The sequence below is a fragment of the Harpia harpyja genome, chromosome 4, assembly GCF_026419915.1.
Source record: "Harpia harpyja isolate bHarHar1 chromosome 4, bHarHar1 primary haplotype, whole genome shotgun sequence".
Taxonomy (NCBI): domain Eukaryota; kingdom Metazoa; phylum Chordata; class Aves; order Accipitriformes; family Accipitridae; genus Harpia; species Harpia harpyja.
The window spans coordinates 4,473,364-4,501,331 of NC_068943.1; the positions used below are offsets into that span (position 1 = coordinate 4,473,364).

Below are 27,968 nucleotides of genomic sequence, written 5' to 3' on the forward strand. Positions count from 1 at the left end.
CGTTTCCTATATACCTTTCTGTGACCCTTCAAAAGAGAACAGGTTAAGGCTTAAACGTCATTTTTACTGACTGTTTCTTCATTTCACTGTTTCTTCTTCACTTCTGCCCCTCTACTCCGCTCTGGTGAGACCCCACCTGGAGTACTGCTTCCAGCTCTGGGGTCCTCAGCACAAGAAAGACACGGACCTGTCGGAGCGGGTCCAGAGGAGGGCCACAAAGATGATCAGAGGGCTGGAGCACCTCTCCTATGAAGACAGGCTGAGAGAGTTGGGGTTGTTCAGCCTGGAGAAGAGAAGGCTCCAAGGAGACCTTATAGCAGCCTTCCAGTATCTAAAGGGGGCTTATAAGACAGATGGGGACAAACTTTTTAGCAGGGCCTGAAGCAATAGGACAAGGGGTAATGGTTTTAAACTAAAAAAGGGTGGATTTAGACTAGATATAAGGAAGAAATTTTTTACAATAAGGGTGGTGAAACACTGGCACAGGTTGCCCAGAGATGCGGTAGATGCCCCATCCCTGGAAACACTCAGGGTCAGGTTGGACGGGGCTCTGAGCAACCTGATCTAGTTGAAGATGTCCCTGCTTGTTGCAGGGGAGTTGGACTAGATGACTTTTAAAGGTCCCTTCCAACCCAAACCATTCTATGATATGCAATAAATTAGCCTATGCACATAAAATAAAATAAAAAAAAAAAAAAACCAAAAAAAACCAACATAGGAAATATCAGGTTGTGGGCACATAACTGGCGGAGTAAAAAATGTTAAATATTTCTCTCTTACAAATCATTCCACATTATCAAATTTATTGTTATTGTTGTTTCATTCAGTTATTGAGCTACTGTCAAAATACTTCAGGCTCTCACTGTTAAAAAAAGGAAAAAAAAATCAAACCAAGCACAACTTAGGACGAGTTTATATTTTGGACAAAAACAAATGAAATTTCTGTTGAGGAAACAGACATACTCTATATAGATTTCTTGTCCAGAAAGATTATTTCAAGGCTATTGACAAACCCAATTTAGTTGCCTACGTAAGATCAAACACGTCACAAATTTTAAAAATATAATTTTGTTAAAGAGTCTGTCCAAAACAAACAAGTCTTGTTTTGCATTAGCACATCTGGCTTAACACTAGATCCAGTAAAAGATATAAATGGTCACAATCCAGAAGTTAAGGAGAATACACCTGATTTTGAACCACAAACTGCCCAAAATGGGACACAAATCTCCCTCGGTTCCCAAGGGAGCATTAGATACTTTAGAACAAAATCCAAAATACTGACAAAGCCACCTAGAGCTTCCAAGAAAAATGTTAAGCATGGCAGTACTTGAACTCCTACATCCTCTGCTGCGCTCAAGCACTGCAATCAGGACCCAGAGTTCAAGCTCCAGCCCTGAGGACAGATGCCTACAACTTCCCCCCCCCCCCCAATGAACTGAGCACAGTTCATTGTCTTCCTGCTAAAGAAAGGCTAGAGAATAAAAACAGGAAGGCTGTATTGTGCATGATAGCCATGGAGTTTGAGCAATGGCCCAAGACACAGGAAAACACAAGACTCCAGGCCTTTTTTAGCGGAGTGTTTGAAACGTTTTGAACTTTGATTAATTTATGAGTTCAAACCTTATTAAATAAACAAACAAACAATAATTAATAGTAGTAATAATAATAATACAAACCTGGATTTCTATGTGACGAGGGTTATCAATGAACTTTTCTATCAGTAAGCGATCATCACCAAAACTTGAAGCAGCTTCTTGAGACGAAAACCTAAAACCTTCCCTTAAATAAGGAAAACAAAAAGAATAATCCATATTTAAAAGCTTAAGTCAAGTTCTGAAGTATACAAGGTGAAGGAACACTTATTCATTCCAGACATCTGGCAGTCTTCATCAATCAACACACACATCCAAAAACCAAGTTTTACCATTTGCATTTGATTCTCTAATGAGTATCCCTTTTTAATTTCTTTTCTTACAAAGACCAAAAAAAAAAAAAAAGCACCAAAAAAACCCAACAACCATTCTCAAAGCACAGAGAATTTTTGTGTGTTTAACAAGTCTGGGCATTTATGACAATTACTTGTACGAATTTTCTTTGTTGGCATTTTGTTCTGCAAAAGTAATAAAATAATTGAATTTTAAAAACCAGTAATTACAAAGTACTTGTTATACAGAAGTAAAGGTGAAGCTCACCATTATTTAAGGTACACAGCCCTCTTAATATCCAATAGCAGCAAAGGTTAGTTGCACATTAATTAGATGAAAGAACTGCAGATGTAATATTGCAGACCTTGTAAATTCAATCACTGAACACACAGCCTGAAGATGCAATATTTTACTTTATAGAGCATACCAGCTGTACTACTGGTTCTTCCCTGCATTAAAGTATAACTGAGTGTTATACTAGGCATTCCATATACTTTCCTCTGTTTTCTCTTTTACATATGTAATTACTCAAAGATTGTAAGATACTGTATCTATTAACTTATTTTTCATGGCAGAAAGATTACTCCTATGGGGCATAACTACTGACAACTCCATGTACAGCTTTCTTAAGGTGAAATGTACCATAATGCAGGGACCCAGAGGCTCCACAGAAGTTTTCTACGGGCTCTTTTAACTGGCATATTAGTCCCATTCGTGTTGATGCATATGGAAAGTTTGGGGCAAATTTCTGTGGGATTGACTACTGAAATGCAGCAGCCCTGATATTCATGCCCAGAATAAGAACTACGGCACAACTGAGTAGAAGTTTCCTTGCTTTCCATCTCCTGAATTTAGTTCAATTCCACAAACAAACCCTAGACAATAGAAACGTGAGACAGGTACATTCACGTATAGAGATGCGTATATTTAAAGGTATTTCCTTACCTTCTTTCAAGATTGTGGAGTAATATATGCTATAATTTTGAGAGATTATACTCAATGTACAATCTTTCCTAAATTCATATTTAACTTCAACATATTGAATTACTTAATAAAGAGAAAAAGGTACATCAAAATTTGTGATTCTGTACACTACCTGATCTGTCCAAAAAACCTAAGTGAGGTAACAAACAGCCATACACAGTGTTTCTTACTGAAACAGATTTAGAGCTATTTTAACTCCTATATCAAAAGCTCTGTTTCCTTTTGTAAACATTCCATCAGACAGTTTTATGCACAATTGACTATTTTTCCTTCATTGAAGTATGTGCTAATTAGAAATCTAAACTGCAATACTTGTTAAAAAAAAAAAAGGTGCCTAATTAACTAATCCATATATCTGTAAATCTTTTTAAATTATATATAACAGGAATGACTATCTCAGGTATTCTGACCTTGTTTGCATCTTACAAAACTGTGCAGTTGCATTTGTTCAGCGATAAAAATTACTATAAATACACTTCACCTTCCTTAAAGAGATCATACTAACCAAATGGAGATGGGTCTGAGCCTCTTTATGAATATTTTTAAAAAAAAAGAAAAAAAAAAGCTCTTTAGGCTAGAGGAGAATTTGTATTTGGATCATTTGCTTTCAACAAGCAACAGCCCTACAGAGCCTCACTGCAAGGAAGACGCTCCCCACACAGCAAAACTGTACCGATATGTGCGACCAAGTCCAAAACTTTCCTGCCCACGCTAACCCCAGAAGAGAAGTGGTGGGGAACTTGGGACAGCAAGACCTGAGCTTAGTGCCCCTGTCTAGGCCCAGGTACAGTTTTCCACACAAGCAACATGCTGTCTGCAGCCTAATCAAGCTCTGATGTTTGACGTGACACAATCATTCAGGCTGATGTACCACACCTATATGAAGACAATCGTTAATACCTCTACGCTATGACTCAAAGTAGAGAGACACTCCGGTCAGAGTTTGCTCTGCGCAAACCCACAATCCAATCATTAACCACCTACTAACACGGCTTTCTCCAGCCTTCTGGTGCCAGCCACCGGTGCTAGAGCAAGGGGCAGGGAGTCGGAAGATAATTATTGTCCAATTGTCCATTAGACAACATTGGGCACCCCACCCTACAGGGACACCAGCTGAGCCGGTATGCAAGGAGGACAGCAAACAGAAGCAGCTAAGACAGGCTTTGGCAGGAGATACTTTTGGTAGTTTCTCCTAAGGAGGAGTGGGGGGCAGGTGGCATTTTGGTTGCAAGTTATTTATTTATTCAGGCAAGATTTTCTGTTGATTTAAGGTTTTTTCTTAGGTTCTCTGTAACTCTTAGTGGCAGTTTTCTTTTTTTTTTTCCTATATGCACATTTGCTGCTTTCAGGTGCTTCCATTAGCTTCTGCTAGCTGTTTCCCAATTTGTAGATTGATAGACTGGTTCATGATGAAAAGGGACCCCTAGCTGCCTGCTGCGAGGATGACTCACGCTCCAGGTCAGCCACCTGAAGACAGGCACAGCCAGGGAGCCGGTAAGCTGGAGCACTGCTAACCATATGGCACCATGCGGTACACATGGTGACTCCGCAGAGTACCCATCACACCCATCAGATACCTTGACCCAAGTTGGGCTTGGAGCAGGGGGGGGCTGAAAGGCCACCACAGCCCACACCTAAGGTGGGCAGGGAAACACCACTGCCTCTCCTCAGGGGCAGGGTGGGTTATGCTGGTGGGAGCTGCACACTAGTCAAAGGCTGGAAGCATCAAAGGAAAACTCAAAAGAGGTCCACCTCAAGCAGCTGTACGTAAAGGCATGTGGCCAACGAAACAAGCAGGAGCTGGAGCCTGCACGCAGACACAGAACTGCAGCATCCTTAGAATAACTGACACGGTAGGACAGGTCACACAACTGCAGTGCTGCAATGAATGGCTACCCAAGCTTTAAGACAGACAGCAGGACGGGCTTGCCCTTTTTATGAAAGGGCAGGTCAAATACATGGATCTCTTCTTGGGAAAGGGCAAGAGGGCGAGAACTAGAAGGTCAAGGATCTGGATCATGAGGCCAGTAAGGGTAATACTGCAGTGCAAATTTGTTATCAGCTCACCTGCTCAAGCTGACAAAGCAGACAAATTCTTCTTTAAGCAATCTAAGTCTCCAAGACCTTGAGTGTTTGTGTGATTTTTGTTTTGGGGTTTTGGGGCTGTGGGCTGGTTAGAGGGGTGGTGGTGGTGTTTTTTTGATTTGTTAGTGGGTTGGGGGGTGGTTGTTGGTTTGGGGGTTTTTTTAACAGGAAACTAAACTCTCTGACATCTATTGGAAAAGCAATACAGAAGACCACAAGCAAGCTGGGAGGTTTCTGATGGATGTTGGGGACAACTTCTCAAGACAGACATTAGATGGGCTGAAGAAGAGGAATTACCAGTAGCAGAAGAGGAATCAAGGATCTCTGGAGAAATCAACCCACATAAGTCAGTAAGACCAGGTGGGATGCTAAGAGAGGTAGCTTATGTCATTGTGAGACTGCTCTGTCATCTTTGAAAGGCTTTGGAGGTCAGGAGAGATTCCTGATAACTGGAGGAAGACAAACATTGCACCCATCTTTGAGAAAAGCATGAAAGAATCAGGAGAACTACAAGCTGCTCAGCCTCGCTTTAATTCCAGGGAAGAGTCATGCAGCAAGGTTTCCTGAAAGCTATTTCTAGACACACGAGAAAGTGACTGAGAACAGACTGACTTTACCAATAGTATCATGCTTGACCAATCTACTTGTCTTTTATGACTACACCTATGAATTACAAGAGAACAGTAGACATGTCCCTCAACTTTAGCAAGACCTTAATTGTCTCCCACAGCATCATTGTTTCCAAGGTGGAATGTTAGTCTACACAGGTGCACAACTGGATGGGTGAAAAACGTGCTAGATCATTGGGCTCAACATTAGCAGCTTGTCCTCTACCTCGAATCCAATACAAGGGAATTTCCCCAGGAATTTATTACTCTGGAACCAGTTTAACCTCTTTATCATTGACCTGGAATGCACCACCACCAGTCTGTGGACCACGCTAAAACGGGGTCATCAATATACTCAAGGGCAAGGCTGCATTTCAGAGAGACCTAGACAGTCTGGAGGAATAGGCTCACAAGCATCTTACAAGTTTCCACAGGAACAAATGCAGAGTCCTGTACCTAGCACAGCCTAAGCCCCTGGCATCAGTACAGGCTGTGGAACTGACTGGCTGCTTAAGATGACTTGGAGGTCCTGGTGGATAACAGGCTGTGATGCAAGTGAGCAATGCACCCTGACAGTAATGAAGGCTAATTGAATAGTGGGTTGTATCAACTGCAGCACCACTAGTAGACCAACAGCAGCAATCACTCCCCTTTAACTCAGCAGCTGTTAGACCACATTTGAAACACTGCATCCAGTTTTGGACACTCCTAGTACTCAAAGATGCTGATAAGCTCAAGTAAGATGGTCAGAGGGCACCAGGACTGACACAGTCAGGTAGGCTTGTTGAACCTGAAAGACAGCAAGGCTTTAGTGGACATCTGATAGCAGCCTTCCAGCACTTAAAGAGGATTTTACTAAGACAACAGAGCCAAGCACTTTATGGCAGTGCACAGCAGAAAAACAAGAGTGGCCATAAATTGAAGTGGGGAATTTCCAACCGGATGTAAGGAAAAGAAAATTACTGGAAAGAACTGAGAAATGGGGGAGGCTGTTTGGAGAGGCTGTGGAATCTCAACGCAAGACCCAACTGGGCCAAGCTCAAAGCAACCAGCTTCAAATTGAGTGCTGATTCTATTCCAAGGATGAAGCTGGATGAGATGATGTCCCTAGGTCCCTTCAAACATGCACAATTCTATAAGGAGAAGAACAGGATGTCTTTAAAGGTCCCCATCCCCCCCAATACTTTTATTCACACTGAAGTTGTACAAAAGCATTTATTGATCTCGCCACAAGCTGTCTTGCAGCTGTCTGAAGTGAGATAGCCCATGCAAACTTTCTGCCTCCAGCTCCAAGATCAGCATTGCTGCTTTAATTAAAACAACCACTTTCTTTGGAGGCAGCCAGACACTAACAAAAGACTGCAGTCATTATGTAATATTTCAGTTTCCAATATCAGGAAACAGTAAAAGAAAATAGTCTTTTCTTGTCAAGGCCAGAATTGGAAAGGCCATCTAGTTAAAAACAGATGTTTGATAACTATTAGTACAGTAGAATCCCTCTAAAACCATGACTAGTAAGTTAAATAACCAATAAATACTCAAATGTTGCTTGATTTTGCACTCAAAGCTAATATCCATTGCTTCAGCTTGACTCCAAATTTTAAAAAAATAAAATTATCTAGTCACAGCACATTACATATGTTTACACATGTAGCTAGCATGCAAATCTGTGTTTAAAAAAAGCAGGTTTTAGGAAACACTGTTCTTCACACATCCAGTTGATTCCTTCCCCTTACCTGAACACTTCTACAGCACATACTTGTGCAGGACAGCCCAAGGATACCAAACCCATACACTCCTATTTTTGCAGAGCAGTCTGACAGGCCAAATGCACTGCTTTGGGAAGGTAATGAAACTCAATGTACAGGCTTGTATTAAGGAATCCTGTTCAGTTTTTTAAAGCACTGTCCTCGCACACTTCATATTTCCTTTGCCTCGGGAGGTAGGGGACTCAGAATGATTTGTTACATATTATTCCATTTCAACTTCTTCCAGTTCCACTGCTCATTCCTTCAGAGCCATTGGAAGATTACAACATGAGGAAAAAAACTTCAACACATGTTTCTGAAGGAAGGTGGGAAACTGCAGAAAATTATTGCAGACTACAAAAACAAATTTGCTAGTAGTTGTCCCACATATCCTGTTGTACCATCCCAATGAAGAGCAACAACTGTGGAACAGCAGAAGTAAACACAGCATGGTACCACAGGACCGCAGAAGAGAAATTATACGGTGTTGTTGGAATTTGAGAGCATTTGTTTAGCTTACGTTCATAAAATTGGCATTAGCACCCAGAAAGAGTTTCAGTAACAGGACAATTAATGTTTTCCTGTCATTATAAGTTAAAAGGCAAAATCTTTCATCTCTAAGTATCTGTTGCTGGAAGCTGCTTTGTTGAAAGCTTTCAAAACAGACACTCAGTAAGCTTGCAAGATTTCAATATCTAGGAAAAGTTACAGAAGTTGGGGGGGTGGGAATTAGCACAAAGCTCCAAATTTCTCAAAAGGGAATTGTTAGAAGATAATTCAGTACAAACTTCCAACTTAGAGATTATGTTTGCAGCTGAAACTACTAACTAGAGAAACTAATTTCTATCTGCAAATCCACAGAGTTTAAAACAAGGGCCAGTAGCTCCGGTAGGATACTGAACCCACACATCAGTAAGCATCTGTGTGTTCAAAGATCCATCACAATCTCTGCCAGAAAATTTAAGTCTTTGGAGAGAATAGGGTCCTCAAGTGAATTCCTTTTCAGAGCTGCCAGCAAACAGTTTGAAGCCATGAAGCCTAAAGACTTAGTTACAATTGTTATAAGTGTACTGAAAGCAAGAGAGCCTTCAGTTTCTCCACAATCAAAGAAGGAATGATACAGAAAATTTCTAGATATTCAGACACCTACCCTAGTCATGTTTTGTTGAACTTCATAATGAACTATATTTGGAAAGCACTTTTGGATCAGGCTCTCTGGGATGCAAGCACAGAGGCTCTTCCTATACAAGACCAGAGCTGGGATGGATCAACTACACTAAGACAGAAGTACTTTTAGATACATACAGCAGCAGAACTTTCTCAGGCTGTGAAGAACCTACAAACCTGAATTCAACGTAAACCGCTCTCCAGAAATCTGCACTTCATTTTCAATATAATTTCAAGTGGGTATCTATTATGTGTAGAAAGGGCATCCTAAATTCTACTTGTTCAGACCAAGACAACTGACTAGGGATTACATTAGAGTGAAAAGAGAGTTATTTTAATTTCATATGTGGGTTAGTGGCTTGAACTGTACACAAAACTCCACACTAGAACTTGACCAAAATTTGGAAAAAACAATAGAAGTGAGAGTTAGGAGGGATTCATATCTGAAGAAATATAACAGCAGCCCTACCCAGATAAAGAGGCAGGGGGCAACATGGCAGCCTTCCACAGTCACATGCACATGAAGTGCTATTTCAAGAAGAAAAAAAAAAAAATAAATCTAACAGTGGTAAAACTATTCTAGTATTTCTAGTTAGAAATACTAGCTGAAAGTTACAGAAATCTTAGCTATAGCTGGAATAATATCATAATATTTAAAGATTCTAACAAAATTTTAATCATGGGGGATATTTACAAGATGTGAAAGATGAAGCACCAGTAAGTTACCACAGCGAATAATTCTGTAAGAGTAGCAATTAAGTCGTTCAGATGGGTCTTTACCATTTCCAGTGGCTATTTCCATGTCACACCACACAATATATTTAAGCCTTCTTTTAATATTATGCGTAGCCAGTTGAGACGAGAAATTTTCAACTATCCTGAAAATCCAAAAGTATGTTTCAAACAAAATTAGTTTATACAAGGGCTTTTTTTTCAAATAGCATTTAGAATTAATCCCATGACAAAGCCAAAACAAGTTTACAAATCAAAATGTTATCAACAATTCTTCACGCTCATCTGGCATCTATGAACCCTGAAATACAAAAGGCCATTCAGATACTGGCTTTTCAGATTCTGCCAATAGCTGAAAATTAGTTTATTTTTAGGATTACATGGATTTGATGCACCAAGACAATACATGAGGTCAACCACTTTTTATGTATTATTAAAATGATCAGATACATTGTTTTGTCAGTAACAAGTCGAGTCACCTTCAAAACACTCAGTCGGATGTTCTTCAGACACAAAAAGGAACAATCTTAGTTCCATAAGACAATTAATGGACACATACAACAAATCTTTTACAACCTCATAAGTATTTCTTCAAGACAGACTATAATAGAAACCCAAATACTCCATATGTAAATGAAAAGTAAATCTGTTTCTATCTTCAGTTCTCTTAATCTCACTTTAACTTCCTGCAACAAGTATTTTGCCAAGTTAATTTTGCCTTCATTGCTGCTTACCCATAAATGTTAGAATAAGCATTTCTCCTCGATATAGTATCAGTAACTAGCGTTGATCTGTGACTCAGTCTAGGTGTTCTTTCTCTTAGCACCTTTTAGATACTACTTTATAAAATTACACTGTAAAGACAAGGCTTGCATAACTAACCAAAAGGATTATTATAAGGACACCACTGGCAAATAATAAGGAGCTGAATGGTACTTCAAAGGCTTTCCACAAACAAGGCAAGCATCTCAAACTAGTATAATTAAATATCACTGGGTCAAAGTAATATCACTAAATTAATTTTTTATGCAAATGTACAAAAAAGAACATCCCTAGCTAGTTTCTGTTGATATCAATCAGCTCTATCAGGTGACTTTCTAAACAGTAACCACAACTTTTCTCCAAAACAAATTAGCAGTCATGACTTTAGATCATTTTCAATTTTTAAACAGTTACTTTAATCGAGTTCCTTTGCTCCATTCTGAGCAAAACAAGAAATGAATGCCTGCCTTTCAAGTCCAACAGATGCAATTGCTGCCTGAACAAGATCAAGGCAGTAATTTTGGATTTTAAAGCAGTGAGAACAAAGCATCCTTATAAGCACACAGGTTATTCTAGATTTTCATTCTAATGCACAAAACCTTATTTTCCTATTTAGATTTGAATATAAATGGGCTAGAGGTAGCAAGGTACACAAAAAAAAACCAACCCCATGTTTTCTTTAAATCCAAAATTTAACTGCCAGCCATTCATTGTCCTTTTTTTCCCGTTACTAGGTTTGGAGAAACAGAAAAATATGACAGGGAAATCTTGCAGGTGACTAAATTGAACTGATGAAAATTTGAGTTGTACTTTGAGTTGATTCTAGCATGCGTGCTGCGCTCTCTGTGTGGAAAGGAAAACATTTAGAAGGTTATCTAATTTTGGATCAAATAGGCTTTTTGTTACAAGTCTTTGAAAAAATCCCAGAACACATTTTTCTGTAACATCAGTGGCACATGTGGTGGAAACCAGGCTCCTCACCGCCATAATATCAGCAGAGAATGGACTGTAAAACTTCAAGTCAGTAACATTGCATCGTGAAGTGTTCAAGATTCAGACAACCATTAAGAGACATGAAAATGTCTGTGTGTTTAAACAAACATTGTTTCAAACAAGCAAAAGCACAATAGTTTGCTGAGACAAATGTTTTAAATGCAGAAGTATGCAATTTATTAGAGCACATTCTGGAAACACCGTATGCGTTTCCACACACGAATAATCAAATAATCAGTCTCATCAACTTTAACAGAACTAATGGCATGCATTAACGTTTGAGAATCAGGGCCAATAAATATTCTACCTAACACACAGACAATACATCAGCATTCTGAAAGGCATACAGCAAAATGTTACTTACAGTCTAAATTTACAGCCTATCATTGGACTAAAGGCAGTTTTAACTGATGGGTTTTTACTCAAATTAATGGACCATGTTTTGTAAGGTTTATGCAAACATTAATTTTAAATAGACACACGCAAACTCCCAAAGTATACCACTCACTATACGAAAGGGAAAAAACCAAATAATATCCAATTTCTCTGTCTAACATTTCATATATGCTCAACTGTCAGCTCACAGTGGCTTAATAGGACTTCAGTAACTGCAGCATTCATCAAGGCAAGCTTTCGGACAGCATCTCACCTGGTCTCTTCATCATCCCAAGCGATTCTCATGCCTTTCCCACCACCACCTGCTGAGGCCTTGATCATGACAGGGTAGCCTAACAGCGGGGAACAATTAGACAGAAGTTCAAACTTTGTTCAGTTGGTCAGAGGAACATGACAACTGACCACATGTCCAATAATGCCAGTAGACAATAACTTCGTTTATTAAAACACTTTGTTTGGACGGAGAGGAGAGATTTTTCTTTTCAAGACTTAGCTGTCAGTGCAGTGATTTGTGAAGCCAAGAAAGGTTGTCTTCTCCATTTCATTTGTACCAAAAAAGCACGAAATGAATTATTCCCAAGTAACAAAGTGATTTATGAATAAAGACATTTGACCTTTTTAAACTCACATTTCTTTAGGAACAAAATTTTCTTCCTTTGTTACTGCTGAAATAAGCTATAGCTGTAATATTTTTTTTCAAAAAATTACTAGCAAAAATAAGCAGCAGATCTTCATAAACTATTAGCCAGGAGATTCAGTAAGCAAAGCTGTATCTTACCAAGGAAAAGGATTTTCCCCGAACTGACAAGTAGTAAGAAAAAGTGAGCAGTATAAGTCTGACAGCATTGTGCATAACTGGTAATATTTTACTCTCAGAACAAGATGCCTTAATATGGGTATGAGTCAGGACCTTAGTTTTCTGAAAGCTAGAAAAGTACAGTAACAAAGTATGCAGTTTAAAAGCAGATTTAGTAATGATTGTTTATCTTGTAGTACAGTATTTTATTTCAAAGCAACTTCCTAAAACAATTTCTTATTCATATCAGTGAACTCCACCTTTCTCCCACATGAATGTACAGAAATTTGAAAATTAAGGAGCTGATTAGAAAGTTTTTGACATTTCCAGGATAGCAGAAGATTCTTCAAGCCTTTGGTCTCATATGTTTAATGAAAATCATAACATTAAGCCAAATAGCAGACCAGCTGATATTGTCTGGCAAGAAGAGTTCATCAGTCCTTGCAAATTGAAGATACATTCTATAAAAGGCTTTGATCTGGGGACAGAAACGGACATTTGAATATGGTTCCCAGTAGAAATGATCAAGTTTGCTATCATATGTGTAACTAATGTTTACAGTTTCTTTCTGGAATGTTGGTCTACTCTTGCTCTGTCAAGTGACAGCAATACAGTATGCCCACCTCCTCCCCAAAGTCATTTAATTGAAAGAAGGTTCAGGAGAAGATAATTAAAACCACCAAGATTGGGGGGGGGGGGGGGGGGGGGGCGGCGCATAATGCAAGCATAAGAAACAGAGTAGTGTTGATTGGAAGGCAGGAAAGCAGTAACAGTACAAGAGAACACTAAATTAACAAAGAAACAGCAAAAATCAATAAAATAGTTTCCAACATAACATGTTATTAGACAGTGAAACCCCATGCTACAGAGTATTCATGTGGCTGAAAGCTGTAGAGAGGTAATAGATAAGCATATGTAGAGCACAAATCAAGTTCCTGTAGGCAGGGATGACCAAAAGGCTATAAATTGTCATGCTTTAGAGCGCAAAGTAATCTCTAATTACTAGGTATAAGGGCAAGACCAAACAGAGCCATACAAATAAGCTTGCTCAAGTGTCTCTTATGTCTTCCTATGAAATATCTGATGCTGCCCACAGAGGGGTATGGGGTAGGTCACACAGTAACAATGGGTTCGATCCAGAACTATACCAAGTATTTTCAAGGCCTCTACAATTCCAGAGATAAAAGGGCATGCGCAAAATAGCTCTAGATTGCATTCAGCAAACAGTGAAGTTCAACTTATTTTCATGAAATGCAGCATACGCAATATCTACACGAGTACAATTTATCTACACTGTACCTGCTTTTCCAGATCCCTGGCAACTGCCAGGCTCCTAGACAAGTCACTGGCTATCTTGAAATAAAGGAAAAAGCACATCTCATGTGATTTTCATGCAAGAAGCGAGATTTAACTGGGTAACACTAGCGAACTTACACCTCTGGCAACACTATCACCAGCCGGAGACTCTCTCCAACTCAAGAGGCTGCAAGTCTGAAATTCTGAAATAAGCATTGTTTTATGCCTTATTAAGACAAACTCACTATAGCAATTTCCATCACCTAATCTATCTTATTCAGTGTTACATGTACTTGAAAAAATCATCATCAATTATGCTAACAATTTCAGTCTAACAGTCTCTTGAATGGCTTGCTGATTTTAATTCTGTAAGCAGAGTGTAGTCCTAATTTACTGTTCTTTCGTTTCAACAGCAAAATAGGCATGTTGGCAGTGAGCCTTGGTGAGTCTTTCCATGCTACAGAATATTAAAGTTCATATATCACAATTCAAATGGTTAAATTATCAGACAGGATGCATGGGTTACTGGTATCACTCACCAAGCGTAGGACCACTTTGCTTCCCCCGCCTTTTACGTATACTGATTACACATCAACCACCCTTGTATACAAGGCAGTTAAAGATTCCAGAGAGCCGCAATATAGTTAAAAATAAAAAAAGTAAGGCCTGTTTTGAAAAGATACACACAACTTTTTAGGTTGAGAAGGAAAAATTCTTTGCAACAGACCTCTGCAAGCTAGGATGACGATTAGGCAGTCCCCTGAAAATAAGGGCATTTGAACTTTTGCTCAAATATGCCTTGACACATTCCTCGCTCTCTGGGGCGCTGAACTAAGCTAAACAGCAGTTCTTCGGCCAATACCAAAGACTGATGTGCGCTAAAACAAGGAAGACTTTGTAGAATCTAAGTTTTGTGTACATATTGGGTACAGGATGCTGGGATCAGGATGCGTCACTCGTCATTCTCCTAACCACTTTTGCACTATTCAGCAGCAATCAAGATTGCTGAAGTATGCTCATATGGATTGCTTGGATTAGTTGTGGGAAGGGACAGGTATGCAAACAATTTCTAACAGCATTTATAAGGACTCATGACAACAGCAATGAATAGTCTCACAAAGCAGGCACATTTTTGAGTAGGTGTTAGGTTTTCAGCCCTTCCCTCAAATTAGATGCCAATTTACATGAAATTAAAATTGCATGTAAGAACAAAAACTACTCTTGTTCTATAGTTTTACATTCTTGTGACACATCTGAAGGATGGGTCTAAAAAGATCTTAGAAGGCAAGAAGGTAAAAAGCTGTCAAATCTGAAGATCATCAGGTATACTTTTGCTGTTAAACAGGTACTATTAAGTTAGGACTGCTTTGTTTCCAGGGCCCTTGCTATTCTGAGAATCTGAATGGTAAAAGGAGTAAAACTTCTGGTGTCCCACAGCTGTTAGTTCCCACCCTTTGCCACGATAGTTTTAGATGTCATTTAACCATTTTTATAAAGTTGCAGGTAGTAGACCACAGACTGCATTGTGCAGTATCAGTTTGAGCAACGTTGCATGTGGCAATACCAGATTCTTTTCAATATGCATTATTGGAAAGCTAGTACCAACTAAACCCATGTCAAATGAAACATGACAAAAACATGGTTTTCACCTCTTCAGTTTGGTACAGACTTTGATTTAGTTAACTGCTTGCACTTCATAGTTGTTCAATCCTTCCAAACTGAAGCGTAAAACTTTCTGGAGTTACATCGATGCTTCAGAAATCAAGAAGCCAGCAGTTCTTAATGTACAACTTACAAACAGACTTAAAAGTAGCATGGGAAAACAGCCAATGGGATTAAGCACTACAGAAGGGATCACAATAGAACAGCCCACAGAGACAAACAGAGAAGAGAGACTATAGAAAGAAGCCTATACATCAATTTGTGCCTGAACTTCTTCCAAATCCTGATTTAGCCTAATATATCTGTCACATTCTCTCTTGACAACTTGGGAGAGCACATCTCAAATGAGGGGCAAAAGGTAGGTTTTACTCCCATACTGACAAAATTTGTATCCCGAAATAATAGTCACTGAAACAGGTAAAGGCAGTGTCTCAACCCTTAAGTGCCATGTTCTACTACTACTGGATCTTTGGACAGAACATAGCAGGGAGAAGCAGGAAAAAATGCAGGCAGCATGAGAACATTATACAATGTTTTAGAGTTTTAAGTGCTGACCCACAATTAGTTGGTTTTTTTTTTAGTAATTACTTAAACATTCTTGGAAGACTGATGCTCTGGATAAGTGAAATTAAAAATAATCTGAAAGTATTCAATTGCATATCAAGTGCATTATACATGAAGACAAATGCATTAAATACATAAGAGACTTCAATTTCATCCTATTTTAGATCCTTTGACATTAAAAATCATTGGGTTTTATTCTGATCAGTGGTCATGATTAGACAGAAGCTTAACCAAACTGATCAACTGGTCGAAACATGGGTGGGGAAAAAACTAGAAAGGACATTTTTCTTTCACTACATGCCATCATAGTACAAACCTTTTTTGTATCAAAATGGTTTAAGAATTTGCCATCTAGATAAAGCACCACCCAGCTGTCTGTAATTGACTTTAATATCTACAGATTTAAGACTGCCTTGATATAATGACCTCCAAAGTGCTACTGATATCAAAGACAGGAACCAGTCAACAGAACACCAGAAGAACTCAGAAGAAAATTAAGCACGAATACATTTTAAAGGTTATCTAGGAAGCCACTGAATGCCTTCCGACTTACATTAATCAAAACTGCTTTAAAAATACTTGCAGGAAATCTTTAAAAAACAAGAGCATGAAAGACTATTGAAATGAAACTGAACTGAAATAAAGTCATAATACTATGTCTTTTTTAAGGACTAAAATCAATTTTATTTACAGCTTTCGTCCGAATGTTCCAATTTGGTCGATAACCTCTTCCTTTCGTTTCTGCTCCCATGACAGTGATCAGTAATCACTTGATTTCCCAACAGGGACATAAAGACTGACCCACAGAAAAGCTGACTTCAGTTATGTCAGCCTAAAAGCCAGCCAGGCCTATGCCAAGGGGGTTCAGGGCAGTTACCCAGTGCAGGGTAAAAAAAAAACTAACTTAAACTCAAAGGGGAATGGTGTTACACAGATGAAAAGTCATCTGCAGCAGTGCAAGTCCCAATTTCTATTTGGCACATAAGGCACAGCCATAGCTTTTGACACAGGTGAGATATATTTGTAGCTAGATCAGTAAGAGAAGCTTCAAATGCAGATACATCCTTTGAATTATGTACCTGTGATGTACCTAAATAGCTTCTCATGGCTACTGTGTCTTAAAATGAAAATGAAAAAAAAAACAAGAAAAACCTCTTACTGCATTAGATTCTTCTTCTAGAAAGCATTTAAGAACATGTGTAATTTCAAGCATATGGTTTAATATTTTCCCTAATATTAAGCTTTAGTAAATAAAAGCCAAAACTCATTAAGCACATATTACGCTTAACCTTCATCAAAATGAGTCCCAGACAGTTTGCTGGTTGCTCTTTTCACCATTCCGTAAGACATTCAGAAGCTGAACAGTGACTTTATTCCAGAAAGCACAGAAGAAAGGCTGGCGCTCTGCATGATATTCAAGCTAACTGTAGTCCACAGAGTGAAGAAGGATGAAGATCATAACATCACTGGTGTCAGCCTCCATATAAAGAGAAGTGTACCATGCCTAACTTCTGACTATAGTGTCCAATTGCAGATATACTTTGAAATAACTCCTTCAGCGAGCTACTCATTACTGTATATTACATGCATTCCACAAATCATGGCTGCACTTGTTCTGTAAAGTCCAGTTTGTAAAGCTAAAATGTGATGATTTAAGAGACAGGGCATTAACGCCTAGATTCTTCCAGCCCTATAGGCAACAGGGAACTTAAAAACTATTAAAACATTATTTGTTCTATAGGGATTACTTATTACACATTCAATTTAGTCAACCATGTCTGCTGAGAGGCACACAAATCCCACCATAGCTAATTTAAGAACTTACCAATTTCCCTTGCAATTCTGACAGCTTCATCTGCATCCTGTAAAAGCAGGAAATGAGACCCAATGTTAATCCCATCAGCCATTGCACTATGTCCTGAGGGCAGTCATATATTGCACTACTGTCTCCTCTGATTCATTTAATGTTTGATTTTACAACCTTCTGACCCTTTTCAGCCAGAGGAATGTAAAATTAATACCATAAGTGGAATGTAAATTCTACCTCATCATTAGTATACTGAGAAACTCAAAGCAACGAGGAATCAGCTGACAGGAAACACAACCAGGATCACAAAATTATTTTCTGCAGTTGTAGGAATTTAATGCTAGAATTTAGAAGTTTACAATCAATAATGGACCATAAATCAGATCGTTAAAGTTTGTCCACTGCCAGCTTGTTTCTGTCCTCACAGGTATTTCTTGTGTTTTCCTGGTTGTTGTCAGTAGGGGGAGTTGATTCTCTATTGTTTGGGAGTGATTCACGTTCAGAAAAAATCTTGCAGAACTTCTTTAAAGATAAATTTTTTTTGTCTACTGAAGAAAGAACACAAGCATTTCACTTTCGTAAGGTCTTCATTCTAAAGACAGAATAAACATTTAAATGCATCATTTTAAACTGTATCTGAAATGAGAAGATTCACATAATTGTTTCCACTTAAGAGTCTGCACATTACTAGTGTATGACAATTAGAAAAATCCTTTTGTTGATGCCACCTATTGCTTCAGCTGACTCATACTACTATAGCCTGGTACAGAAAAAAGTACTAGGAAACCCGGGGGGGGCAGGGGGGAGTACCTGAATTGCTTACATTTAATAACCAAAGCTCTTCTCCTGCAGTAGTTAATTCTGGTTTCTTCTACTGATAACAATGTATTTCCATTATACAATACTAGAAAGAAAAAGGGTTAAATCACAGTGGCATGGGTTAAGTTTGAAAATTCCATCCAAATTTGCTAATATTTATACTATTCCGTGACATGCATTAAAAAATTTGTATGGAAGGCAGTAATGTCTGGAAACCACCAGCTGCTAAGTGTGTCTGAAACTATGGGGGCTGACTTATGAACATTAAAATGAAACCTGATATTTTTAAAGCTTTCAAGGCAATCCGTTTTAAAAGCACCCAGGTCAGAACTTTAAAAAAATACATAAGAAATGTTCATACCTGGTTCATTTATGTCCGATAATAAAACAAAATCCTCTTTAAAAGTCTTCAGTACCTAGTAACAGCCCCATGAAGAATAAGGGGGCTGGCAGGGGAAGTTGTCAGAAAATTTAATTTCCTTTCATTAGCTAGTCTGCTCCACAAATCGGTGCTTGTTAAGTTCAAAGCAGTCCTGAAAGCAACATCAGTTTTAAGTCTTTTTACTCCAGTCACATCTGTTAATGAGATTTTTCCAAATAACAATTGTTTTTAAGTCAAGAGATAAATCTAGCAAAAAAACCTCCACACACACCCCCTCCCCAAAAAAATCAGGGTTTACTGTTTTATTACACCTTGCTGCTTTCTATGACCCTGCACCCTCCAAATTTTAGCTTAAAGGGATAAAATGCATGAAAAGGGTCATTTAAGAATGTTAGTGGTTTCCACACATTGAGTTTGAAGGTTCTTTGTTCCTGCCTGTGACAGTTATGCGAGAATACTTCCCCTTAATAGCCTCTCTGTCAGGAAGTGTTAAACCTGCCAAATGCAGACAATTAGAGCCTCTTGAACAAAATGCAGGAAGAGTGATGACTGACGAAGAGCCATGATTATAGTCGAGAAGGAAACTTTTACATTTCTTTTCGCTTGCAAATTCACTCATATATTTGCAAAATAGAATTAAGAGGGGGGAAGCAAACAGGGTAATTTTTTTTCACTTAGTTACCTGCAAACAAGTGGCTAACTGATACGTTGCAGTCCACGGAAAGACAAGCTGCAAATCATTATAGGGGAACTTTTCACTGCCACTGTATTTTTATACATGCATACAACAACTTTAAGTAATAAACGGCATCGGACCAGCAGCACTAATTGTCTCAGTTCTGGCTTGAATAGACTGAAGTCATCTGCCTAGCAGTTATTAATTTACACTGTTTCAACATCTGTTTCTTTTACAGTTCTAATATATTAGAACCCAAACTCTTAAGATAAAAAAAAAAAACTATGCATATCCAAATTCTTTAGCCTTCAAAGACCATTTCTGAAATAAAAAAAAATATGCTGTGCTTTAAAGAGAAAAACTAATAAACAAAAATTAATAAAGAACTGACATATTGAAATCTCTGGTAAGTCTTTTGATCTTTTTCCCTAAGAAAGTATGTTTTAGTATCATGTATTTCACTTGCAGATTACATAAATATAGCAGCAGTTTGAGTACTCATAAGTTAGGACAATTATTTCAGATTTTTGGTGCAAAGAACTTATGATACTTGCCATAATAGGGCAAAAAAATGAATGCTATGACACTGCATAACACACAAGTCCACATGTGCAAAATACACAAAACCACACTGGTATTAAAAGCATTTTGAATTATTTTTTAAAAGCAAAAGTCCTCAATGATTTACTGCTGTTTCCTCCAAAAACACATTAGCTACACTACCATTTTCCCAAAATAAACTGGAGATTGTAAAGAAATATATAATTTTAGCACCACCTTTTATTGTACAAATAAAATTTTCAAGTAATGGTACAAGTTTATAAAAATCCTAAGAGTTATAAAATGATGTCACAGTGTTTTTACAAATGGCTGATTTCATTAAGTTAAAAAGACATAAAATACTCATTTAGCATAAGAATTTCTAACCTCTTAACTTCATGTACTTGCCTCTCTGCCAGGTACCAGCAGGTGGAGACAAAAAAGCAAAACTATTCTGATGTAGAGGAATGCCAAGATAAAGCTGTTTAAGAGACTCCTAGAGCTGTAAAACACTGTATTAATTATGAAGAACTACATAATAGTTTTCATGGCTGAGGGTGCTGGGCTTAGAGAACCTCCAGTTCATATCTAGTCTCCAACACCCTCTCCAGCAATACAGTGATCATTTAATACCAATGTCAATACCCCAATGCAGGAATACAGCCAAAACAGATACCTGAAACTTAAAATACAGTAAATTCATAGTCTTGCTGAAAACCTTCAACGTGTCTACTGACATCAGTGAAATTAAGTAGACACCCAGAGACATTAATCTTCTGGGTCTACATCCAGCTGTGTTCTACCAGCCATAAAACCAAACTGGCTGTACAGGACAAAACAATATTTAAAAAAAAAAAAATCTTTCTTCCCCTGCCATTCCTTTGCCAGTTTTCCACCACAGCATCTCCTTATACTCATTACTCAGCCTCCACTTTCTTCTTGTCACTTATTCCTCTTTACTCATTTACAGACAATACATCTTCTCAGCTCTAACTTCAGTATAGCCATTGCTCATGTGAATTAACACTAATTCTTTTGATTAAGGCTATTTACCACTATCTCTCCCAATCAGGTTTTAGGAAACTAATTGTAATTAACTACCTTTGAATGCTTTTGTTGGCTCTCTAGTTGACAGCACCAGACTCAGGTTCGTTACATGTGTAGACTGGACAACCCTTGCCTCAGCCAACTGAGAAATTGAATCAAGGATGAGAAAAAAATTTCCCTTTGTCCACTCTCGCTCCACATCTTTGCATTCTCAGTTTCATATTTGCTACAGTGTTTGCCTATATAAGAATAGTTAGTTGTGTGTGTTATACCAAGCATCCTCCTCTTCAATCCTTCCAGGTTCTTAAATATGCTGTTGAAGGGCTTCCTTGTCTTAAATTTCTAATTTAATTTCTACCCACTGGGAATTTTTCTGCATGCAACTTCTCCAAGATGTTATTACAAAAGCTTAGCAACTCCAGCGTCTGCTATGTGTAAGAGCTAAGCAACATAGATAAGAGGAGGAAAACACCCTTTATTCATGAAGGACTTCTGTATCTGCAGCACTATTTAACAAGTGCTGGATAAAGACAATTCTTCAAGTAACAAAGATTTTCAGTGCAGTCCTGAGTTGAATAACAAAGTGCTAGAAGTTGTTACCCTATGTTTGCTTTCACTATTCATCCACAAAGAATATGTGCAACTGATCTTTCTTAACTTCTGGTATTGTCAGAGGCATGAATGCTGTTTTCTTCCAGCTTTATTAGACTCCACCAGAAAGATGAAGCCACCTCTAATCACCTCAAGTATCAAATAGACACTTAACTCCTCCCTAGGACCTTTAAAAGTTTTGTTTCTCAAGAAAAAAGAGCCCTCAAAGATTTTTGAAAGCTTTGTAAGTCTGTGACCAAAACAAGTCTCCTACAGAATGGCAGAAATCATATACAGTCTGCAATTCCTTGTGTGTTGCTCTTCTGATTGTATCTGGTATCACAAAGCTTTGCCCTTCCTATCTTAGTCTGAATTGGCAAAAAAGTACATCAAGCTCTAACCAAAGATCAGGCATCCTGTATGACCTAATTACTCAGTTATTCATCCTAGTAAAAGACACATTATCACAGGAAGGAGATCAGAGGACAAACACAGGCACATATTTAGATCCATAGAGAGGATGAGAATATCAATTATCAATTGATTGAATTATCAATCTTCAGATAATCAGAACTAGTGCAAGGCTGAGGAATGTGAAATTGATATGATATGGACACTTCAGGATTAAGTGACTACTGCATAGTTCCTTTCAATAGCTGAGGATTGGAGTTGTCAACTCAATCCTACATTCCAGTTCATTCAGTGTTAAGACTATCATTGCATATAGCCAATTGCCAACCGGATCACTTATGTTCTTTCATTTTGTGTCAGAACTTTAGATAATTGTCAAAAAACAGTGCAATTAAAGGTCTTAAACAAGTGCATACAGGTAAGTAGCTCAGTTTCACTGGTTATAGGGCTATCTGTTCATTAACCACTATCCTATGTTGCCAGGTTCGTTTCTTTATATTAGCAGAATAACAGACCCTTACATAAGTTTTAACTTGATACAGTGATAAAACCAGCATTTTGAGTATTTGATTCTGCATTAGAAAGTTTTGTGGGGTTTAGATGAGTAATTCAAAGTTATCTCCTAATTAGAGGTTTTTCTAGAAGTTATTTTCAGGATTTCTAGAAGAATATACAGGATATCAGACAGAACAGAGGATCTTATGCACAATAGCTTGGCTGCTGTTAAATCTTATAAACACTAAAGGACCACATACACAAAGACTGCTAAAACATGCAACAAAAACCTGAAGGAATGCTGTGTTCAACTTATCACTGCCAATCTTCAGCATTGGCACAAATGCCAGCCTAACATTCATATGGAGCCCTCCAGAAGAGAAACAAGTCTGGGCTTTTTACTTGTCGCAGCATATCCCACTGCCAGGCATTACACACCCAGCATTTCCATCACAAGTACTGAGGAATTCTCTTGTGCATTTTTGACCTCAGCTATTTCATGATTTTATCGTTCTCTCTCACTCGCCCAGTTCTCCAGGCATCCTCATCAGAACAGACAATTTTGTGGAGGCTTAGCCCCTTTGCACTCTATTCACCTTTCTCATTCAGTTGGGTTTGGTTTTTTTTCCTCCTAATAGAGTTCAAAAATCCAACTTAGCTGACATGATGCTGAACACCATTGCCCTAGTATATGTTGCTCCTTAAAATACAGTCTGCATTCCATCAATATATTCAGTTGTTCCCAGTTATCTTGACATTTCCTATTTCATCATGTAAATAAGATTTATGATGATCAGAAGTCAATATCAATTGTCATACATAAAATCTGAAAAGCTTTCCCTTCACTGCATTGAAGTGCTGTTGAAACAAACTTCTCACTTTTTCATGCAACTCAAAGTTTTACTCAAAGTTTATTTGAAAAAATCTAACTTGACATGTCTAGCATGAAAAATTTCAACCCAGGAGGTCAACATTTTATAACACACCAAAGTTTCAGGCGTATACGACAAAGGTTTTAAAGGAAAAAGCTTATTTACCTTCATTAACACAGACAATATGTAAAGACACACAGGAAAACTTAATACTTATTCACTATAGCAGAAAATAAACCAAAACTAAGACATACTTTATTTCACCTTGCAAAATAAAAAGTAACAACCAAAATGCTTTTAAAAAACTGTTGGAAGTCATTCCTTCTAAAACCCCAGGAAGAACACTAGATGTAGATTCGGACAAAGAGCCACCAAATTCCCCCCTCATCCTCACCCCGAGTTTTGCAACACATGGAAATCTACACCATCAGCACAGATCGTAAAATGGAAGCTTCGTACAGTGTAACAAACTTCACTGTTAACTTAGGGCTGTCAAGATCTCGGCCAACAAGAAGTAAAGACGTAAAGATATGTGCAGATAGTCAAATCCACACCTGATATTTAACACATTTACCTGCCTTCATGTTAAATTTAAAGCAAAACATTTTTAGAGACTTAGAAGGAAATAGAAGCAGTCCTTAATACATTATTTATTATGAAGGACTTTCTCTTCTTCTCCAAAGCGCTCTCACTAGTAAAAATCTGTACCCCATTTTTAATTACATCTTATTGAAAAAGAAGTTGAAATTATAATTACATTCCACATCAGACCTTCAATAGGTGTACTTCGATTTAGACACTGTTCCTACAGTGGGCAGACAGTAATTAAATGATTTCTCACCTTGACTACTCCATCAAAGCCAGGGATCGTGTTGACCTTTGCATTCTTGGCTAACAATTTGCTTTCAATCTTGTCTCCCATAGCTTGAATAGCATGTGTGTCAGGTCCAATGAAGGTGACGCCTTCTGATGCCTGCAAAGACAATGAAGATATAACTTTAGGAGACGAAACTAAAAATCTGCTTTACACTGGTGTTGCTATTATTTTTTTTTCCTCTCTTTTTGAACTGATTAATGAAACAACGTTTAGAAGACATAGTGATCTGTTTATCTAACAACCTAGCAATACATAAGCAGCATTTCAGCCAGTTCATTAAAAATGTGTATGACCTTGTGAAACTATGTATACACACAAATTCAAAGCCCCTATAATTAGCATTTGTATAAATCAAAGCCAGGCCAAAGAAAAATAGCTGAAAGTGGAAGTACTCCAGCTTGAAAGTTAGAAATATCCCTTGAGAAAACAGAGGCTAGTTAACTCGCCATTGAAATAGCCACAAATTATTTACAAAGATATGCTTGCTAAACTGTAATGCAGTTGAAAATTTCATTATGCATTCTGAAAAACAAACCTTGATGAAACATCAAAATGAAAGTGCAGTGTCTTACTCAACATATTTAAAGATCTTGAAAATAAGGTAATAAGTGAAATAATGTTTCTCCAATTCTTTCAGGCAACTCTTTTCCACTACTAATGTGGATATAGGTTAACATAAAATACATTAATACTTGAACTTTAATACTTTAACATATAGGTAGAACACTGAATTGTGTTTTTCCTCCTCCTCCTGTTTCTCTATGCCAGCAATAGACTTCAGTGATCAAGTACACAGACATTTTTTTCAAACTGCTCCAGGGTCAGTACTATACTGAGCTAAGGGCAATTCTATCAGGGCTGTTTCAGTGAAAGTTACTGATGCATCAGTGAGTACATGCATGTTTCAAGCAACTTAACATCTTTTGTACCATAGGAAGAAAACATCAAAAGAATAAGCATACTAGCCCTGCACAATTTTTTTTTTTTTCGCCCAATTCTAAGACACCTGTAAAATGCTTAAAAACTTGTTTCCAGCCAATGGGCAGTTTACTGAATACCAATGCTAACACAATGGCAAACATTTTATTTCTTGTATCAGAATTTGTGTCTTAATATTTTGTCTGACATACACTTGTGCTGCATATGTTAGGGTTGCCAGATAGTTATAATCACTAATAATAAAAAGTAATTTGCTGAAGCTTTGTGTATTTATGTAACAGTAGCACATGACCACAGAACAGACACAGGAAAAATATGGGTTTTAAGATGGGGAGCAATGTCCTCCTATTCACAATCTTATAAGAGCTGACAGTTCCCAATGTGCTTGGGAGTCACTGTTTTCACTATCAGCAGCTTCCTAGCAGGAAGACTATAATAGCAGAAGCTCTATGTAGACAACTTCCTATCATCCTAGCTAACAGGGTGCTACAGATAACAGAGAAAAAGATCAGGTAACTATTACAGACACACTAGGAAGCTCACTGCAAAGACACCCAAACCAAATGCAGAGCATCAGTTCAGCCACATCAAAGGCTTGTTAGCTTCAACTCACAATGAACCATCTACTCCGCTCCGGTGAGACCCCGCCTGGAGTACTGCATTCAGCTCTGGGGCCCCCAACAGAAGAAGGACGTGGACCTGTTGGAGCGAGTCCAGAGGAGGGCCACGAAGATGATCAGAGGGCTGGAACACCTCTCCTATGAAGACAGGCCGAGACAGTTAGGGTTATTCAGCCTGGAGAAGAGAAGGCTCCGGGGAGACCCTATAGTAGCCTTCCAGTACCTAGAGGGAGCCTACAAGAAAACTGGAGAAGGACTTTTCACAAGGGCATGTAGTGATAGGACAAGAGGTAACAGCTTTAAACTGAAAGAAAGTAGATTTAGATTAGATGCAATGAAGAAATTCTTCACTGAGAGTGGTGAGGCACTGGAACAGGTTGCCCAGAGAAGCTGTGAATGCCCCATCCCTGGCAGTGTTCGAGGCCAGGTTGGATGGGGCTTTGAGCAACCTGGTCCAGTGGAAGGTGTCCCTGCCCGTGGCAGGGGGGTTGGAACTAGGTGATCTTTAAGTTCCCTTCCAACCCAAACCATTCTATATGATTCTATGATCTGGGTTTTTATCTCAGCCTACCTCTTCTCTACTACAGTAGGCTTATTAGCTCAGGAACTCAGTAATATTGACTTGATGAATAGCTGTCATACAAAGAAAGTTGGGAAGACTGCAATAGGAGGGAGGAAGGGGTAGGAAGACCAACACAAGGGTACAAATCTATTAATATTATAGTGCCAAAGGATCCAAACACTAAAGGAATTCACTTTTTAAAGGAGAAGGGAAACAAGAAGCAAGGAGTTGATGCTTGAAACCATAGTGACACAAAGTTTGACCATTTCAGAAACAGCACGTTACAACCTGAAAACTGATACTTCGTTCCCTCTTAACAAGAGAGTTTTAAATAGGCGCCTGCATACACCTGGAGGTACGGCAGAGTTCCCTTCTGTCAGACTGTATTCTAATCTCAAAAAGCTTTGTGAAAAAGGTCCATTTACATACTTAGCAACTGGAGGTTATGCTGTCCCTCTTGTATTGCTCCTAACATGGAACTACCTTGTTTCTACAGTTTCTGCCATAACGTTGGCATTTGCATCCTCATCAATGCCACTTCAAACTTTACCATGTATTACTTCCTCTCCCTACTCTCTTCCCAAAGCCTACCATCAAAAACATGGGATCTCCAGAGATCAAGGTAGGGGGTCCAAAACTTTTGCTGCCCTGACAGACCATCCAAGACTTCCAGCTTGCAGCCTACTTCCAATACTCTACTCTTATACTATTTCTCTTCCTCCTCTTTCTTCTCCCAGAAAATAAGAAAACCTTCATTCAAACTGGACATCACAGGAGAGGATGGGAATTACATTCATGGCACCAGCAAGTATGTACCTTTCCAGTGAAAGGCATACAGGGGACTTCTGGCTTGACTTACTGTCTCCACTCACTGAGTTGTGGCATGGACTTTCAAATGCCACTTTCCCTGCTCCTGTCCAAGCAGGTAGTTGGATAAGAAGAGAACAGCACCATTCAGGAGAGATTCACGAACCACCTGAGAAGGAACACTCCAGGCCATTTCAAGAAATTAATCTGCTGCATCCAGTGTATTTGTTACATGAATCTTGTAGAGCTGTAATATTTCACATGGATACAAACAATACTACTTACTAAAAATTAAGTATTAGATGATGTGCAGCAGATTCACTTTACTCTAATGTAAATACCACCTGGTGCAACCTGTATCTCTGTCTTTTTTTTAGATGTATACTTTTTATGTCCAGAATTTACAAACTGCACTTGTCTACACATGGACCTCTTGGCTTTAACTGCTCTGAACCTTTGTACCTTACACAGAACTGCTCTTTAATTGTGAACAAGCAGCAGTTGTGAACAGTACCACCAGCTGTTCCCCTATATGGTTAGTCAACTGGGTCAGTCATCACATCCAGTTATTTCCCAGCAACAAAGTCTGACACAAAATATTTTAACTCAATGTGGTATCACAAGATACCTGAAACCACATAACTTGGCATGCTGTAACATCCATAAATCAAAAATAAGTTAACGAACCAAGGGGGATCCACTGGTTTCCAGCCAGTATGTCAAATCATCTCTTACACAGAAAAGGTGTATATTCTCTGACATGACTTGCAACTCACTTTAGCTAAGCTCACAAAAAAGACTTTGT

At 38.4% G+C, this 27,968-nt stretch overlaps 1 protein-coding gene across 3 annotated transcripts in view; it reads right to left on the reverse strand.

Moving 5' to 3' along the window:
- The window catches only part of PCCA (propionyl-CoA carboxylase subunit alpha), a 301,407-nt gene that overhangs the window by 190,063 nt on the left and 83,376 nt on the right, over window positions 1–27,968 (reverse strand). For all 3 annotated transcript variants that reach the window (XM_052785694.1, XM_052785695.1, XM_052785696.1), the window contains 4 exons: window positions 24,200–24,331; window positions 17,544–17,580; window positions 11,654–11,732; window positions 1,677–1,779 (listed from right to left, as the gene is read on the reverse strand). In XM_052785694.1, the coding sequence (XP_052641654.1) occupies window positions 1,677–1,779; window positions 11,654–11,732; window positions 17,544–17,580; window positions 24,200–24,331 (351 nt within the window). The remainder of the gene's footprint in view (window positions 1–1,676; window positions 1,780–11,653; window positions 11,733–17,543; window positions 17,581–24,199; window positions 24,332–27,968) is intronic.